Here is an 18927-nt window from a genome sequence, read left to right as displayed (position 1 = left end):
ATACTTCATTTTATTTTCCAAATAACTCTATGAAATAAGTAGTAGTATCCAAAGTTTATAGCTGACTCTATAATAGTCTCTTTTCCTATAATTGCTGTTTCTAGAATGTAATTATAGTATTGTGTTGATTGCCAGCAAATCTGAAAGTATAGCTCTTATCCTCCTTTTTAGATAAAATCCTTTTTCTCCAAACTGTTTTTTTCTCCCCAGCTAGAGATATATAAGTAATTTGCATACTTTATTATGATCAGAATAAGTTGACCTCATTTAGTAGAATTAAAATAGTTTTGTTCTTCATTGTTTAAAACCAGTTATCTTTAAGTCATTAAAGTTGCATGAAGTCTTGTATGTGTTTTAACATTTAGTTTATCTTGAAAGGATGAAAATAGAAATTCACACTGGGGAAAAATAGTTATAAAAATGAACACTTCCAGTTAGAGTAGAAAACTAAAAACCTTGACTAGCCAAATTTATATTGAGAATTGAACTTAAGTGTCCTATCTTATGCTTCAGTCCCCATCTTTTAACCAGAAACCCCTTTTACCCTCTAACAATGAAATAACATTCCAACAGTTATTCAAATAAATACTTTTATCTCTGTCCTGTATATTGTGTGGGATTTCCTCCAAATTTCATATTCATGATAATATGAGGCTGAGATTTTTCAGAATTATATCACTTTTTGCCAGAAAGATCTGGTGGTAGAGTGGAGTAATACATCAACACCCCCACATAGTGTTTCATATGTGTGCTCAGCTTTAGAGCACAAATTGTGCTTCTGTCTTATTTCTTCCTGACCCAAACTGTGTAGTTCAGCCATATGTTAAGCTTCATCTTAGCTGGGGCCATGAGCCAAGTGATTCTTTGGTTTAGTTTGTTGTTTAAAAAGATCTCTTGAGATGCAGATATGAAATATAAAATTTTATTTTTACCTAGAAATTAGAGGAAAATTTTCACCCTGAATATTTAATGCCTACTTGACTTTAGGATTTTTAATAAACATGTAAATGCTTCTGAAAAGCTCATTTACTTTTTAATAATTTTCTCAGAAAATTCAGATGTATTGGGTATCTTTTTGGACATATTGTGATATGACGTGATTTAGATAATTTTTCAGAAGGTTAGCTAATTTTTATTGAATCAAAAAGAATGATTTTTTAACAAGACAGGTTAAAATACACCATACCTCTCTTTATATATATATATGTATATATATATATGTGTGTGTGTGTGTGTATATATATATATATACACACGTATGTATATATACATATATATACATATATATGCATGTATATGTACATGTATATATACATATATGTACAGACACATATGTATATATATATACATATACTTAAAAAAATAAAAATAAAAGTAAAAAGTATACTTATATATACTTTTATACTTATAAAGTAAAAAGTATATATACATATACTTAAAAAAATAAAAATAAAAGTAAAAAAATATATATATAGACACATATGTACACACACATGTATATATATGTATATGTGTGTGTACATATATGTGTCTATATATATATATATATGTATTTTTATTTATTTTTTTTTTTACTTTTATTTTTATTTTTTTAAAGTAATCTCAGTGCCCAAAGTGGGCCTCTAACTCATGACTCAGAGGTCAAGAATCCCATGTTCAGGGGGCTGGGTGGCTCAGTTGGTTAAGTGTCTGACTTAGCTCAGGTCACGATCTCACGGTTTATGGGTTTGAGCCCTGCATTGGGCTCTGTGTTGACAACTCAGAGCCTGGAGCCTACTTCGGATTCAGTGTCTCTCTCTCTCTCTGCCCCTCCCCCACTCATGCTCTGTTTCTCTCGGTCTTTTTTTTTTTTTTTTTAATTTAAAATTTTATTTTTTAAAATTTACATCCAAATTAGTTAGCATATAGTGAAACAATGATTTCAGGGGTAGATTCCTTAGTGCCCCTTAACCCATTTAGCCCATCCCCCCTCCCACAACCCCTCCAGTAACCCTCAGTTTGTTCTCCATATTTATGAGTCTCTTCTGTTTTGTCCCCCTCCCTGTTTTTATATTAGTTTTGTTTCCCTTCCCTTATGTTCATCTGTTTTGTCTCTTAAAGTCCTCATATGAGTGAAGCCATATGATTTTTGTCTTTCTCTGACTGACTAATTTCAATTAGCATAATACCCTCCAGTTCCATCCATGTAGTTGCAAATGGCAAGATTTCATTCTTTTTGATTGCCGAGTAATACTTCATTGTATATATATACCACATCTTCTTTATCCATTCATCCGTCGATGGACATTTGGGCTCTTTCCATACTTTGGCTATTGTCAATAGTGCTGCTATAAACATGGGGGTGCATGTGTCCCTTTGAAACAGCACACCTGTATCCCTTGGATAAACGCCTAGTGCAGTGCAATTGCTGGGTCGTAGGGTAGTTCTATTTTTAGTTTTTTGAGGAACTTCCATACTGTTTTCCAGAGTGGCTGCACCAGCTTGCATTGCCACCAGCAATGCAAAAGAGGTCCTCTTTCTCCACATCCTTGCCAACATCTGTTGTTGCCTGAGTTGTTCATGACAGGTGTGAGGTGGTATCTCATTGTGGTTTTGATTTGTATTTTCCCGATGATGAGTGATGTGGAGCATTTTTTCATGTGTCGGTTGGCCATCTGGATGTCTTCCTTGAAGAAGTGTTTATTCATGTCTTTTGCCCATTTCTTCACTGGATTATTTGTTTTTTGGGTGTTGAGTTTGATAAGTTCTTTCTAGATTTTGGATACTAACCCTTTATCTGTTATGTCATTTGCAAATATCTTCTCCCTTTCTGTCGGTTGCCTTTTAGTTTTGCTGATTGTTTCCTTCACTGTGCAGAAGCTTTTTATTTTGATGAGGTCCCAAGAGTTCATTTTTGCTTTTGTGTCCCTTGCCTCCTGAGACGTGTTGAGTAAGAAGTTGCTGTGGGCAAGATCAAAGAGGTTTTTGCCTGCTTTTTCCTCGAGGATTTTGATGGCTTCTTGTCTTATGTTTAGGTCTTTCATCCATTTTGAGTTTATTTTTGTGTATGGTGTAAGAAAGTGTTCCAGGTTCATTCTTCTGCATGTTGCTGTTCAGTTTTCCCAGCACCACTTGCTGAAGAGACTATCTTTATTCCATTGGATTCTTTCCTGCTTTGTCAAAGATTAGTTGGCCATACGTTTGTGGGTCCATTTCTGGGTTCTCTATTCTGTTCCATTGATCTGAGTGTCTGTTCTTATGCCATCTTTCGGTCTTTCGAAAATAAATAAATGTTTTAAAAAATTAAAAAAAGAATCCCATGCTGTACCAACTGAGCCAGCCAGGTGCCCCAATTTTTCTGTTATATTTTGTATTAAAGTTAGAATTATCAACTCTAAAGCATTGTAAAAACTTATAATCTCAGTCCCTAATGCCATTCTTATATTACATATTACTCAGCAATTATTTCATTTTTGTATACAATTGCAGTTACAGAGTATATGACATTTTGGATTCTGCCATTTTTGTCCTAAAAGTACAAACCTAAGACATTAAGCTAATGGACTGTGATCTCTGATTGCTTCTCTTTTGAATTGTGCCTGTGTGGAGGGGCAATTTCAAAATTTGAAGAGTAACAGATCATAAACCAAGATGTCCTTTTTGAATTTTCTTTGAAAACAAATTAGACTTTGCTTGCATCTTGGTCAGGGAGTGGTCTTCTGTGGCTTCCTCTGCCGTAGGCTATGTGGCCTAGCGTCCCTGTCCCTACCACCTGTGATCACACACCAAGGCCCGTAAGGGATTGGTGCCAAAGTTTCCATCAGCCTACAAGCAACAGCATGGCAGTCATCCTCTCCAGTGGCTCGCTCGTGGCCACCCATGACTAATACTGGTGCCTCCAGGGTTCCACTTCCAGTAACAGGTCCTGCATAAGTGCAGAGTATCCTGGGGAAGCCATCCCTTACCACCCTGGTCTCCCCAAGGCTGACTTGGGTCAGTGGTAAGCAAGCTTCTTTTTTCAGGAAGTCTACTCTCCTGTTCATGGCTACAGTGTTGGAATCCCCAGGCCTCCAATGGCACGATCACCTGTGACTTGGCTCTGGAAACCATGAGGAAGCAGCCTGGTGGCCAGCCTGGCAAAGCCAACACAGCCCTGAGTGGCCACTACCAGCCACTAGGCTTTAGGAGACCCTAAGCTCATATCACAACCCCTACCCATCTTTCCCCTCCTCATAGACTAGGTAGGCTGCAGCAAGCAGAAGCAGTTGGGTTCTTTTATATCAAAATGGCAAAACACCAAAAAGGAAGTTGAGAGAACCCCACTCTTTACTTTCTAAGCCACACGCAAGGCATCTTGACATACCTTGTAACCTTGTGCCTTGCACCAAGTGGAAAATAAACTCCAAGCAGCCAATAAAAAAAAAAAGAAAGAAAAATCAACATTATATTGTATGGAAATTAATGAACCTTTTAACTCTGAGAGTTTGTGATTTTTCTCTGTTAGAAACTGCTATTTGTGCAGTTTTATCCATTTTTAAAAATTGTGGTAAATCTACCTGGCTCAGTCAGTAGAGCATGCCACTCTTGATTTTGGGGTTGTGAGTTCAAGCCCCATGTTGGACATAGAGCTTACTTAAAAAAAATTTTTTTTTTTAATTTTTTTTTTTTTAACGTTTATTTATTTTTGGGACAGAGAGAGACAGAGCATGAACAGGGGAGGGGCAGAGAGAGAGGGAGACACAGAATCGGAAACAGGCTCCAGGCTCTGAGCCATCACCCCGAGCCTGACGCGGGGCTCGAACTCACGGACCGTGAGATCGTGACCTGGCTGAAGTCGGACGCTTAACCGAATGCGCCACCTAGGCGCCCCTTAAAAAAATTTTTTTTAATAAAATTGTGGTAAATTGTACATATCATAAAATTCATCATTTTTTTCATTTAAGTGTACGGTTTAGTGACATGAAGTACACTCACATTATTGTGCAGTCATCACCACCATCCATCTCCACAGCTTTTCCTTCTTCCCCAACTGAAACTCTTCCCATTAAACACTGACTCCCTATTCTTCCCTCCCATCAGCTTGTGGCAACCACTATTCTACATTCTGTCTATGAATTTGACTACTCTAGGCACCTCATATAAGTAAAATGATACAATATTTGTCCTATTATGACTGGCCTTTTTTCACATAGCATAGTTTTCAATGTTCATCATAACACGTGACAAGAATTTCTTTCCTTTTTAAGACTAAATAATACTCCATTATGCATAGAAACCACTTTTTATGTTTCCATTCATCTGTCAGACACTTGGGTTGCTTCTATCTTTTGCCTATTGTGAATAAGTTATATCAGTTTTAAAGTGATTTTAAAAGGAACTTTAAAAGTTTTTGCTTAAGGCACCTGGCTGGCTCAGTCTGTAGAGCTGTGCTTCTTGATCTTGGGATCATGAGTTTGAGTCCCAAGTTGGGCATAGAGACCTTACTTAATTAAAAATTTTTTTAAATAATAAAATAAAAGCTTTTCTTGTATTTGTTTGCTGTTAAAATATTTGAGCAAAGTTAATAAGAACTTAGAATTTTATTTCTAACTACTTTCATCTTTTAGTTTTTTTTTTTTTCAACTTTTTTTTTTTTTTTTTTTTTTTTTTTTTGGGACAGAGAGAGACAGAGCATGAACGGGGGAGGGCCAGAGAGAGAGGGAGACACAGAATCAGAAACAGGCTCCAGGCTCCGAGCCATCAGCCCAGAGCCTGACGCGGGGCTCGAACTCACGGACCGCGAGATCGTGACCTGGCTGAAGTCGGACGCTTAACCGACTGCGCCACCCAGGTGCCCCTCATCTTTTAGTTTTATATTACTTTGCATAGTACATGATAAAATTCTACCTAAACAGGGGTGCCTGGGTGGCTCAGTCAGTTAAGTGTCCGACCTCAGCTCAGGTCATGATCTCATGATCTGTGGGTTTGAATTCCGCGTCAGGCTCTGTGCTGAAGCTCAGAGCCTGGAGGCTGTTTCAGGTGCTTCGGATTCTGTGTCTCCCTCTCTCTCTGCCCCTCCCCTGCTTTCTCTCTCTCTCTCAGAAATAAGTAAACACTAAAAAATTTTTTGAATTCTGCCTAAACAGACCTTGTTCTTGTCATGACAGTGATTCTTCCGGACGTAATCATTTTGAAAGAATGTGTCTTCCTTGCTTATTTGTATTAGTATGAGTATGTATTCCTCATTTATATCCCAAGAAATTGTCTTAATACTTCTATCATAACAAAAAATACATGATGACTGCAAAAAGTTGGAAAAATATAAACAAAAAAACTCCTTTTATCCTGTAATAACAGCTTAACTTTTTGACTGTGGTCTTCTACTAATTTTCCTGTCTATGTGTATTTACATACTTACTCATAAAGGTGGGATCATACAGCATAACTTTTACTTAATATATTATTAATGTTTTCCCATCTAATTAAATATTTTCTTCCACATTATTTTCTTAAACATCAATAGTATTTTGTCACATCGAAAATTATTTGAATTAGTCATTGGACTTTTAGATTGCTTAAAATTCCACTTAGGTAAACAAGTCTATTATTATATAAAATAATTATTATGTGCATACATATAGCTATTGATTAAAGGGAGTATTTTTGATATTTCTTTGCTTTCTACTTTCTGTGTCCTTAGAGAACAAAGCAATAGAATTGTAGGAAAAAACTAAATTTAAATTATTAAATCAGTCATCTGAACTAATTAATTAAGATCATGTATTTGTGTATATTTATTCTTTTTCTCTAAGCAGGTTGGCAACATTGTGCAAATCACCAAGCCAGAAGGAATCTACAGTACTGTTTCAAATCACAGTCAGTATCATTTGATTAGAGTGGGATTTTGGTGTTGGTGGGCAGTAATTATCTGAAGAGAGCATTTACAAATTGCTTCTGTTAACTCCTGTAGGCAGCAAGCATATTTGAGGACAGCTTTTGATGCTTAGAACATTATCCCCAAAATAGTAGTATATATACAGAATATTCTAGTCACAATTGGACTGAAATTTATTCTTAAGAACAGAGGAAATACTTATTTGTAGGCTAGTGTGTTCCATGCCATATGTAATGTCAGGATATTAAAAATTTTTTAAGTGAAAGTTGTTAAAGATTTTCCAAGAAAAAATACTAACACTACTCATTTTAGTCTGTAGATATTATAGATCTATCATAGCCACCAAATATATCCTACTTTAAAATGTTAATTTTCCTATAATTTAAAATCATAGAACACACTCTTTTTGGCTGAAATATGCATATTTATCAGTAGTGTTGAGCCAAATATATTCTTGGCGTCTCATTTTTAAGGACAAAAACAGAAATAGAGATTCTGAAATTGAATCATCGATTTAGTCTTTGTACTGCCTAGGTGCATTTAAAGTATCCTCACTGGAGGGGCACCTGGGTGGCTCAATTGGTTAAGCATCTAACTTTAGTTCAGGTCATGATCTTGCAGTTCGTGGGTTCAAGCCCTGCATAAGGCTCTGTGCTTACAGCTCAGAGTCTGGAGCCTGCTTCTGATTATGTCTCCCTCTGTCTCTGCCTCTCCCCTACTCATGTGTGCTCTTTCTCTTTGTCTCTCTCTCTCTCTCTCTCTCAAAAATAAATAAAACACTAAAATTTAAAGTAAAGTATCCTAACTGGAAAATTTTATTTAGTTGTGAAAATAATTTGTAAAGCACCTAAGTAATTAATACCTGTTACTTCCTTTTACCTCTTCCAATAGAGCCACCATAAAGTTTGTTAGGATTGTCTTTTAGGGACACCTGGGTGGCTCAGTTGGTTAAGCATCCCACCCGCTCAGGTTATAATCTCGCGGTTCATGAGTTCGAGCCCTGCATCAGACTCTGTGCTGATAGTTCAGAGCCTGGAGCTTGCTTCAGATTCTGTGTCTCCCTCTCTCTCTGCCCCTCCCCTGCTCACGCTCTGTCTCTCTCTCTCTCTAAAAAATAAACATAAATAAATAAAAGGATTGTCTTTTAGAGTATATGTTTATAATGCACTGAAATTTGTATGTATGTGTGTATATATGTATATATATATATATATATGTATAAATAAATACACGCATACATATAAAAAATACTCTAGATATAAAATACTTTAGTACAGCTCTGGTTTGGACACGTACTCATGAGGTTTAACTTCTTCACTCACAGTGGTTGGTAACTTCTGTCTCAGTAAAGTAGCTCTCTTATCAATTAAAAATATTTGGAAGACCAGTTGTTATTTTAGATGTTCTTAAAGCATACTTGTATATTTTTTCATCTTCCAGCCTCAGGGATTTAGAGATGCTGTTGTTGCTCCTGCATGTTCTTGGCAAACAGAAGGTTCATTGAATTCCCGGAAACGGTCACGAGAATGAGAAGAAGAACAGGAATCCAAAGACTAATCTTAAAGTATACATATGTATTGATGCTGTAAGTTGTAATGTATACAAAGTAGTAGACTCATTATAAAATGTAAACACACACTATGGGATGTTTGAATCAAGAGCATAGGAACTGAATGTGAAAAACATTTAATTAGTATGATTCTCTGAATTTTTCAAAAGCAGTTTTACAATTATATTTTGCCCCATTTTCTTTTTTAGTAACATTCAGCAGAAATGATACAGGTATTGTATTTTTGCAGATGTGGAAAGCTGATCTCATGTGGCCAGTGTGAATTTACCATTCAGACTGTTTTTTCCTCTTTTGCTAATTGCGTAGAGAACCCTTGGAAGAAAATATTTTTTTCACATTCCTATTTTGTTCTCCTCTTTAAATGTAGTTTTCATAATTCTTAAAAATGACTTGTTTTTATTATTGTAATGAAAAGCCAGCACCATGAGTCAGCATATTATTGTATTCAGTTTTAATGGTAGGATATAAACTTTACATGACCAATGTGATTTTAGTCACCCCAATCCTAAAATCTAACCCATTTGTGTATTTTTTTAATGTTATTTTATAATGTTAAGGGAAGGACTTTGGAGCTGTTACCCTATCTAGAAATTGTCTATAACATACATCTTCCAGAATAGTCAAGTTGATAAATTTACAGTTATTTATCTCTATATTTTTGAAACACGGTGTGATCCATTCTAGAATTCTAGATGTATTGACATTTTCCTTTGAATAATCTTAACACTGTTTGAATGAATTAAAAATTTGGATTCTTGAATGGTTTTAAAATCATCTAAAAGTGTTTTGGCACCTGATTCTTTTTAGTACTTCTCAATTCATTCACAAAATTTACTCTGGTTCCCAATGGAAGAAAATTATTTAAATAATTGAATATTATGTACTGTGACAACCATGGTCTCCACATTTTAGAGGCAATTGGTATTTCCTCCTCTCCCAGAGTGAACACTAAATTTATAAAGTTTTTAAAAACACAGTTATTCTGTAATTGATTATTCATAGAATAACTAGGGTTTGCCAGGACTTTTTTGAGAATGAAATTAGACACTGCTAACAATCACATCAGGACACTGGACATAAACCAGGACCATCCCAGGCAAATCAGGCATATGGTCGTCCTAATTATAGAAGACTAATTTCAAATGACTATTTGAGTGTAGGATGACTGATTATAATTATTTTTGAGGTCTTTAAGGCATATATTTTTATTAATGCAGTCATTATAAAAAAATTACCCATCATTTTATATTCTCTATGCTCCAATCACAAAATCAAGACAGGGGGTTATTAGTGATAAATATCAGTGTTACTAGGGAGCAGAACTATAGGAATCTCATTTTATAAAGCATCATAACACTCTAAAGAACTATAGAACCCAGGATATAGACAAAGCCATGTGTATTTCTTTTTGGTTGTAACTTTTTTGTGTGTGTGCGCAACTCTTTATAAATAAACTTTATGTAAATATCCTTTCAAAGTTGTTTTTGCTAAAAAGATCACTGTTCTTCTAGTTATAATATACTTAAATCTTAGTCTGCTTGGGCCACAATAACAAAATGCCATAAACTTAAGCAACAGAATTCTCTCACAGTTTTAGAGGCTGGTAGTCCAAGATCAGTGTGCCCGGATATCTGGTTCTGGTGAAGCTTCTCTTCCTTGCTTGTAGACAACCATCTACTTACTGAGTGCTCACAGGACCTTTCCTTGGTGAATGTGCATGGAGAGAGAGATCTTTTTCTCTTCATCTTCTTTTTTTTATTTTTAATTAATATCTATATCTTTTTTTTAACTTGTTTTATTTTTTATTTTTTAAAATTGACGCCCAAATTAGTTAGCATATAGTGAAACAATGATTTCAGGAGTAGATTCCTTAGTGCCCCTTACCCATTTAGCCCATCCCCCCTCCCACAACCTCTCCAGTAACCCTCAGTTTGTTCTCCATATTTATGAGTCTCTTCTGTTTTGTCCCCTTCCCTGTTTTTATATTAGTCTTGTTTCCCTTCCCTTATGTTCATCTGTTTTATCTCTTAAAGTCCTCATGAGTGAAGTCATGATTTTTGTCTTTCTCTGACTAATTTCACTTAGCATAATACCCTCCAGTTCCATCCATGTAGTTGCAAATGGCAAGATTTCATTCTTTTTGATTGCCGAGTAATACTTCATTGTATATATATATACCACATCATCTTTATCCATTCATCCATCGATGGGACATTTGAGCTCTTTCCATACTTTGGCTATTGTCAATAGTGCTGCTATAAACATGGGGGTGCATGTGTCCCTTTGAAACAGCACATCTGTATCCCTTGGATAAATGCCTAGTGGTATAATTGCTGGGTCGTAGGGTAGTTCTATTTTTAGTTTTTTGAGGAACCTCCATACTGTTTTCCAGAGTGGCTGCACCAGCTTGCATTCCCAACTCTCTTCATCTTCTTATAAGCCCACCAGTCCTATCAGATTAGGACTTCACCTGTATGACCTCATTTAACATTAGTTGCCTTCCCAAAGCTCCAAATATAGTCACACAGAGGTTTGGGCTTTGACACATTAATTTTGGGATGACGACTCGGTCTGTAGAAATCTAGGAAATTTAAAATATGTACACGTAAAATTTTTAAAAAAATTTTTACCTGCTTTTTAAAGAGCCTAATTTGGAGGCAGCTGGGTGGCTCAGTTGGTTGAGCATCCAACTTTAGCTCAGGTTGTGATCTCACAGTCTGTGAGTTTGTGCCCTGTGTTGGGCTCTGTGCTGACAGCTCAGAGCCTGGAGCCTGCTTTGGATTCCGTCTGTCTGTCTGTCTCTCTCTCTCTCTCTCTCTCTCTCTGCCCCTCCCCCGCTCATTCTTTGTCTCTCTCTGTCAAAAATAAATAAATATTAAAAACAAAATTTAAAGAGCCCAATATACACTCATGTGTTCCACATAATTTTTCTATGATAGTTTTTAATGGTTGTGCATAATTTTAAAGTTCTTTTTGGAGTTTTACTACTGTAGTTTTAGAGTTATAAACAATGCTTCTAATAAGCATACAAGTTCCTTTTTTTTTTTTTTTTTTTTTTTTTTTTTTTTTTTAACATTTATTTATTTTTTTGGGATAGAGAGAGACAGACCATGAACGGGGCAGGGGCAGAGAGAGAGGGAGACACAGAATCGGAAACAGGCTCCAGGCTCTGAGCCATCAGCCCAGAGCCCGACGCGGGGCTCGAACTCACAGACCGCGAGATCGTGACCTGGCTGAAGTCGGACGCTTAACCGACTGCGCCACCCAGGCGCCCCTCCTTTTTTAAAGAAATTGAAATTATGGGGGTGCCTGAGTGGTTCAGTCGGTTAAGTGTCTGACTCTTGGTTTCAGCTCAGGTCATGATCTCTCGGTTCGTGCGTTTGAGCCCCGCGTGGGACACTGACAGTGTCACGCCTGTTTGGGATTCTCTCTCTGCCCTCTCCCCCTGCTCGCTCGCGCTCTCTCTCTCTCTGACTCAAAAATAAATGAATAAACATTTTAAAAAAAGAAACTGAAATTAGGATTTGAATTAATTTTTCATTGCTGCTGTAAAAAATTACCACAGATTAAGTCCTTAAAAGAACACAGATTTATTATTTTACAGTTCTGGAAGCTGTAATCAGTTTCACAGGGCTAAAACCAAGGTGTCAGCAAGCCTGCGTTCCTTCTGGAGGGTCTAAGGAAAATCGATTTTCTTGCCTTTTCTAGCTTCTAGAGGCTGCCTGCATTCTTTGGCTCATAGCCCATCTTCAAAGACAGCAGTGTAGCATCTTCCAATCTCTCTGTTTCCAGTCTGTCTCAATTGCCTTTTTCCAACTCTGTGTCCTGCCTTCCTTTTATAAGGACACTGTGATTACATTTAGAGCCTAGTCAGATAATCCAGGATAATTTCCCTATCTCAAGACCCTTAATCACATCTGCAAAGTCCCTTTTGGTATGTAAATTAGCATTCACAAATTTTAGAATTAGGTTGTAAATGTTTTGGGGGAGCCATTATTCAGCCTCTCACTTCATTTGGTAACATTCAAGAAATAATGGTCCTTGGGTGATAAACACACTGAAGTTTGAAAAGCACGGAGACAGACATTGCCATTTTTTAACTGTTTTCATAGTCATTCCCATGGGAATGAAGGATATATAATATATGTACATATATATTATATATATAAATTATATATTTATATATATGTACATATATTTATATATTTATTATATATATTTATATATAAATTATATATTTATAATATATTTATATATTGTATATAATATATATTAAATATATTATATATTAATATATTTATATATAAATATATAATTTATATATCAATATATAATAAATATATAAAAGGATATAAAAAGATAGTTCCTGTTAGGATGTCCTTGGAACCACAGTAGAGGGGACGGCCATCTTGCCAGCGCAACCCAACGAAAAGCCCCTAGCGGGGCACCAGAAAGAATTGAAGGTCAACCAATCACTAAGCGACGGCATGACCTGCCGCGAAAAAGGCCCACCTGGACCTAAACCTGGAACCGCTGCAGCTTAAAAACTCCACCCCACCCCACCACACCCAGGCGCGACTTCCCTGACTCCTCTCTCTCTCTCTCTCTCTCTCTCTCTCTCTCTCTCTCTCTCTCTCCCTGAGTCCCAGAACCTCGCCCGAGACCTTAGTTCCCAATAAAGCCTTTGACTGCTAAAATTTTTTAGCTTCTGACTCTTATCTTTACCCTGCCTTACACCTGACCCTAACAGTTCCTTGGCTTTTTGAAAGCTTTTTTTTAAAGACTATTATTCTTTCTTAATTATAAAATATACAGAAGTATAAAATTTTCCCCTGGTCTTTTCTGTTTTAACTCATGATGTGATAGAATATCTATCATTCCACAATTTATATGTGTATTTGCCACCTAATGCTACCAGTAAATTAGTTAAAAGTCTCACCATCCATCTTTCATTTTGAGGTTAGGCAGTGTGGTAAATCCAAAAGATTGTATATTGCCTTTTACTCTTTTTATTTTGATTTTTTTTTTAAGTTTCTTTATTTTGAGAGCGAGAGAGCAGGTGAGCAGGGGAGGGGCAGAGAGAGAGAGAGAGAGAGAGAGAGAGAATCCCAAGCAGGCTTTGCACTCACGGTGCAAGAGATCATGCCCTGAGCTGGAATCCAGAGTCAGACACTCAATGGACTGAGCCACCCAGGTGCTCCGGCTTTTACTCCATTTAAATGCCATTGCTATGATCACTCTTTCTGGTAATTCATATATACACATTGATATATTTGCACACACACATACAAAACATTTATTTCCAAAATATTTGTTAAGGCAATTCCATGTTTTGCAATGCCCTGGCCACAGTTAGTACAACACAGGCCATTAATAGTCTACTTTAAAAAGTACTCATTCTGGGGAAAGTAAACAAATACTAGCAACTCAGAATTTGTTCTTTTTTGAGAAACTTTTTCCATGCTAATGGACTTGGAAAATAAATTTTATTTCAAAAAAGTTATTAAAGGTATAAAATATAATAAGGTATAGAATTAAAAGCTCAGACACCCTAACTCATGACTTTTGTTGTTTTGTTTTCAGGATAGAAGCTTAACATTTCAATGCAATGATTATAGACTTTTATTGCTAGAGGAAACCATAGAGATAATCCCAGTAATATCTTTAATTCATAAATCTGCAATATTTCAAACATGCAGTAGGTTTTTTCTAAATTAATTCTTTCCTGATTTTATAACAATTTATCCTTTTTTAAAGTATCTTTTTCCCAAAGTATTATAACTTTTAGCTTGAATTTGCATAGTGCCTTATGATTTTGAAACACCTTTACATAATTTAATTTGATCCTCACAGCAACTCTGTAAGGTAGATGGGATAGGATGGTTTGTCTGTTTTAATTCCTTCTTCTATTCATCCAAAGCCTTAACACATGTACACATTTAACAACTACTTGTTGAATGAGTAAGTATTTCAAATAAAATTTAGAATAAATTCTGTTTTTCTAGGGCGCCTGGGTGGCCTGAGCCAGCCAGGCACACTCAATTTTTTTTTTTTTTACTTTTAAAAATTGTGATAAAATAGATATAAAATTTGCTATTTTAATCATTTTTAAGTGTGCAATTCAATGACATTAACTGCATGCACAGTGTTGTATAGTCATCCCTATTTCTAAAACTTTTTATCACCCAAACAGAAACTCTGTACCCTTGAAGCAATAATTTTCCATTCCACACACTGCCTCCCCCCAAGCTCCTGGTAATCTCTAATCTACTCCATTTCTAATTTGCCTATTGTATGCATTTTATTTTTATTTTTTATTAATTTATGTATTTTTATTAGAGAGGTGGGGTGAGGGAAAGAGGAAAGAGACAGAAAGAGTATTAATTAGGCTCCATGTTCAGCATGAACCCTGACTCAGGGCTTGATCCCATGACCCTGGGATCACAACCTGAGCTGAAATCAAGAGTTGGTGGCTCAACTGACTGAGCTATCCAGGCATCCCTGTATTTTATATAAGTGGAATCATGCAACATTTTGCCTTTTATGCCTGGTTTATTTCACTTGGCATAATGTTTTCAAGGTTCATCCATGTTGTAGCATGTGTAATAACTTCATTTTTATGGCTGAACGATATTCTATTGTATGTATATACCACATTTTGTTTATTCATTCAACTCTTGATGGACATTTGGGTTATTTCTAATAGTGATTGAACGGTTTATAAATTTATACGAGTTAACACTTTTTGTTTTATTGACTTTTATTGCTTATCAAGTTTGGGACAGTTGATTTGTCTTTGGAATATTTTCAAACTATTCCTACTAGCTTAAATTCTAACCCTAATAAATTTAACTTTCATTTCTTAGATCAACTATTTTTATTTTCTAATTACTGTTTTTGTTGTTAATAATGTTCCTACTAAGATGTTTACATCTGGTTACCAGTGATAAGTTATAGTGTGGTAGAGAAAACATAGGCCGAGAGTCAGAAGACCTGCATTCTAATTTCATCTGAGACATTAATAAGCTGTATCAATATTGGCACCTTTATTTTCTTATACCTTTCTCTTATTTATAAAACAAGACAGGTCTAAATGATGGTAAATTCATTGTTGGATATTTTGTGGTTTCTCCTTTTGTAGAGGCATTATTAATATTCACTTAAATGAGCAATATTAAAAATATGAAAAATACTGACATTTGCACATTTTTTTAATTTTCAAAATCAATAATACTAAGATTTTTATTCTAATACACTGCATTTCAGTTTTGAGACATAATGTTGAAATGTTGTATTGCTTTAAAAAAAAACATTGAGTTGCAGAAGAGAGGCTGGCTGTTCATAATATGTATTTTTAGTTAACGTCAGTGCCTAAATTTACTGTTACTGTTAAAAATTTACAGAACATTTTGCTCCCTCAGAAATGATTTTGGCATAAAACATGTTGACAAGAGTTTGTGTATTTTTGACCATGGTATAATCCTTTGTTTTCAGATTTAGTTCACCATTGACATTGGCCTTTCTGTGCTTCAACTATGCATGTGACTCTCATTATCCATTTGACTCTCGTTATGTGTAGAAGATGTGAATTTTTATTTTTTTATTATTAAAAAAATTTTAGTGCTTATTTTTGAGAGATAGAGAGACAGAGACAGAGTGTGAGTGGGGGAGGGGCAGAGAGAGAGAGGGAGACACAGAATCTAAGGCAGGCTCTATCTAGACTCTGAGTTGTCAGCGCTGAGTCCCACACATGCTTCAAACTCACAAACTGCAAGATCATGACCTGAGCCAAAGTTGGAGGCTTAACCGACTGAGCCACCCAGGCCCACGGAAGATGTGTGTTTTTAAACACCGTTACTCTGATAATGATTTTCTGTGTAGCCTGTTTTATGAGAATATAAAACTTGGGTTCTCTAAGAAGGGCTTGAGGGGTGTCTGGATGGTTCAAACTGTTAAGCATCCAACTCTTGATTTTGCTCAGATCATGATCTTGCAGTTCGTTAGTTCAGTCCTCGTATTGGGCTCTGTGCTGATGATGGGGAGCCTGCTTGAGATTCTCTCTCTCTACCCCTCCAGCACTTGTGCAAAGAATAAATAAAAACTTAAAAAAAAAAAAAAAGAAGGGCTTGAGAACTCATGGAAACATGTCCTACCAATTTTAAAATTTAAAAATTAATACAGATAAAAGTAGCTAAGAGAATTTGTATTAAGAAGTCATATAAGCCAAGGCAAAGAGAAAAACATAATTGATTACATAAACTTTTGGTCTAATGATAAGAAGTATACCAGTTCTTTAAGAGAAAAAAATGTTTTTCTGGAGTTTTTTGTTTTTTTTTTTTTTTTTTTGTAATTTACATCCAAATTAGTTACCATATAATGACTTTAGGAGTAGAATCCAGTGATCCATCTCCTACATATAACACCCACTACTCATCCCAACAAGTGTCCTCCTTAATGCTCCTTGCCCATTTAGCCCACCTTGCTCACCCAGAACCCCTCCAACAACCCTGTTTGTTCTCTGTATTTAAGAGTCTCTTATGTTTTGTCCCCCTCCCTGTTTTTATATTATTTTTGTTTTCCTTCCCTTATGTTCATCTGTGTTGCATCTTAAATTACACATATGAGTGAAGTCATATGATACTTGTCTTTCTCTGACTAATTTTGCTTAGCTTAATACACTCTAGTTACATCCACACTGTTGCAAATGGCAAGATTTCATTCTTTTTGATTGCCAAGTAATACTCCGTTGTATATGTATACCACATCTTTATCCATTCATCAGTCAATGGACATTTGGGCTCTTTCCATACTTTGGCTATTGTCAATAGCACTGCTATAGATTGGGGTGCATGTGCCCCTTCAAAACAGCATACCTTTATCCTCCGGATAATTATCTAGTAGTGCAATTGTTGTGCTGTAGGGTGCTTCTATTTTTAATCATTTTTTTAAATGTTTATTTATTTTTGAGAGGGGGGAGGGGCACAGAGATGGGGAGAGACAGAATCCCAAGCAGGCTCTGCATTGACACTGGCACAGATAGAGTCCTGTGTCGGAATCCATGCTGAGCATGGAGGCTGCTTACGATTCTCTCCTTTCACTCTGCCCCTCTCCCCTGTTCATGTGTCTCTCTATATATAAAATAAATTAAAATAAAATAAAATAAAATAAAATCTTGTGCAAATATTACTTTAAAAATTAATTGAAAAACAGAAAAGAAAGACGAGGGTCACCTGGGTGGCTCAGTCGGTTAAACTTTAACTCTTGGTTTTGGCTCAGGTCATGGTCTCATGGATTTGTGAGTTCGAGCCACATATTGGGGCTCTGTGCTGACAGAGTGGAGCCTGCTTGGAATTCTCTTTCTGCCTCTTCCCCACCCTTTCCCCACTTTCATGAGCTCTCTCTCTCTCTCCCAAAATAAATAAATAAGCTTTAAAAAATGACATCTTGTAGTGTGATACTACATTTTTCTTGTTCTTTTTTTATAGGTGAGGTTGGACATCCATCTTTTCATCTACTTTAATGTTACTCCTTTTTTTTTTTAAGTTTATTTATTTTTGAGAGAGAGAGAGAGAGAAGGGGAGGGGTAGAGACAGAGGGAGAGAGAGATCCCCAAGCAGGCTCCGCACTGTCAGCACAGCGCCCGACACAGAGCTAGTACCCACGAACTGTGAGATCAGGACCTAAGCCGAAGCCAAGAGTTGGACACTTGTCTGACTGAGCCACCCAGATGCCCCTCTTTTTTTTTTTTTTTTTAAAGTAAGCTCTATGCCCAACGTGGGGCTTGAACTCAAGACCTAGAGATCAAGAGTTGCATGCTCTACCAAATGAGCCAGCCAGGTGCCCATAGTTACTCTATTTCTTTTTCTATGAAGTGGCTGTTCATATTTTTTGTCCATTTTTCCATTGCGTGGTTGGTCTTATGAGTCAGCAAGAGTTCTTTTTTTTTGTTAATGTTTATTTAATTTTGAGAGAGACAGAGACAGAATGCGAGTGGGTTAGAGGCAGGGAGAGAGGGAGACACAGAATATGAAGCAGGCTCCAGGCTCCGAGCTGTCAGCCACAGCCCAACACGGGGCTCGAACCCATGAACTTCAAGATCATGACCTGAGCTGAAGTCGGACACTCAACCGACTGAGCCACCCAAGCACCCCAGAAATATGATTTTTATATAGTCATTTTTTACCATTATTTTGTTTCTGAGTGTTCTAGTTAGAAACACTCACTCCATGATTATTAAATGCTCCAATTTTTACTTTCCATTTGGAATTTATTTGTATGTTAGCTGTGGCCTTGGGTCCTGAATTTGACAGAGGATTTCTGATTATGGGGCATTAAATGATATCTTAGAAGACAGTTTTATGAAAAATGCCAGTGTATTCTATCTTATGACAGCCAAACTCTAAAGGCAAGTTCTATAGAGGACAGTTAGTAGAATATAGTAGTAGTTTGGCTAATGCATTTTTCTTTGTGAATTTTGGGTTTTCTTGATTTGTTTATATTTATT

General features: G+C 36.2%; 1 protein-coding gene across 2 annotated transcripts in view; it reads left to right on the top strand.

Annotated features, from left to right (window-relative positions):
* RAD51C (RAD51 paralog C) overlaps positions 1 to 9892 on the top strand; it is a 39040-nt gene extending 29148 nt beyond the window's left edge. For both annotated transcript variants that reach the window (XM_011289106.4, XM_045044804.1), the window contains exons 8-9: positions 6774 to 6834; positions 8294 to 9892. In XM_011289106.4, coding sequence (XP_011287408.1) covers positions 6774 to 6834; positions 8294 to 8383 — 151 coding nt within the window. In that variant the 3' untranslated portion in view covers positions 8384 to 9892. The remainder of the gene's footprint in view (positions 1 to 6773; positions 6835 to 8293) is intronic.
* The last annotated feature ends 9035 nt before the right edge of the window (positions 9893 to 18927 follow it).

Source organism: Felis catus, chromosome E1 (assembly GCF_018350175.1).
Source record: "Felis catus isolate Fca126 chromosome E1, F.catus_Fca126_mat1.0, whole genome shotgun sequence".
Classification (NCBI taxonomy): Eukaryota; Metazoa; Chordata; class Mammalia; order Carnivora; family Felidae; genus Felis; species Felis catus.
Note: the sequence above shows the minus strand (reverse complement) of the source record. Positions and strands in the feature narration are given on the sequence as shown.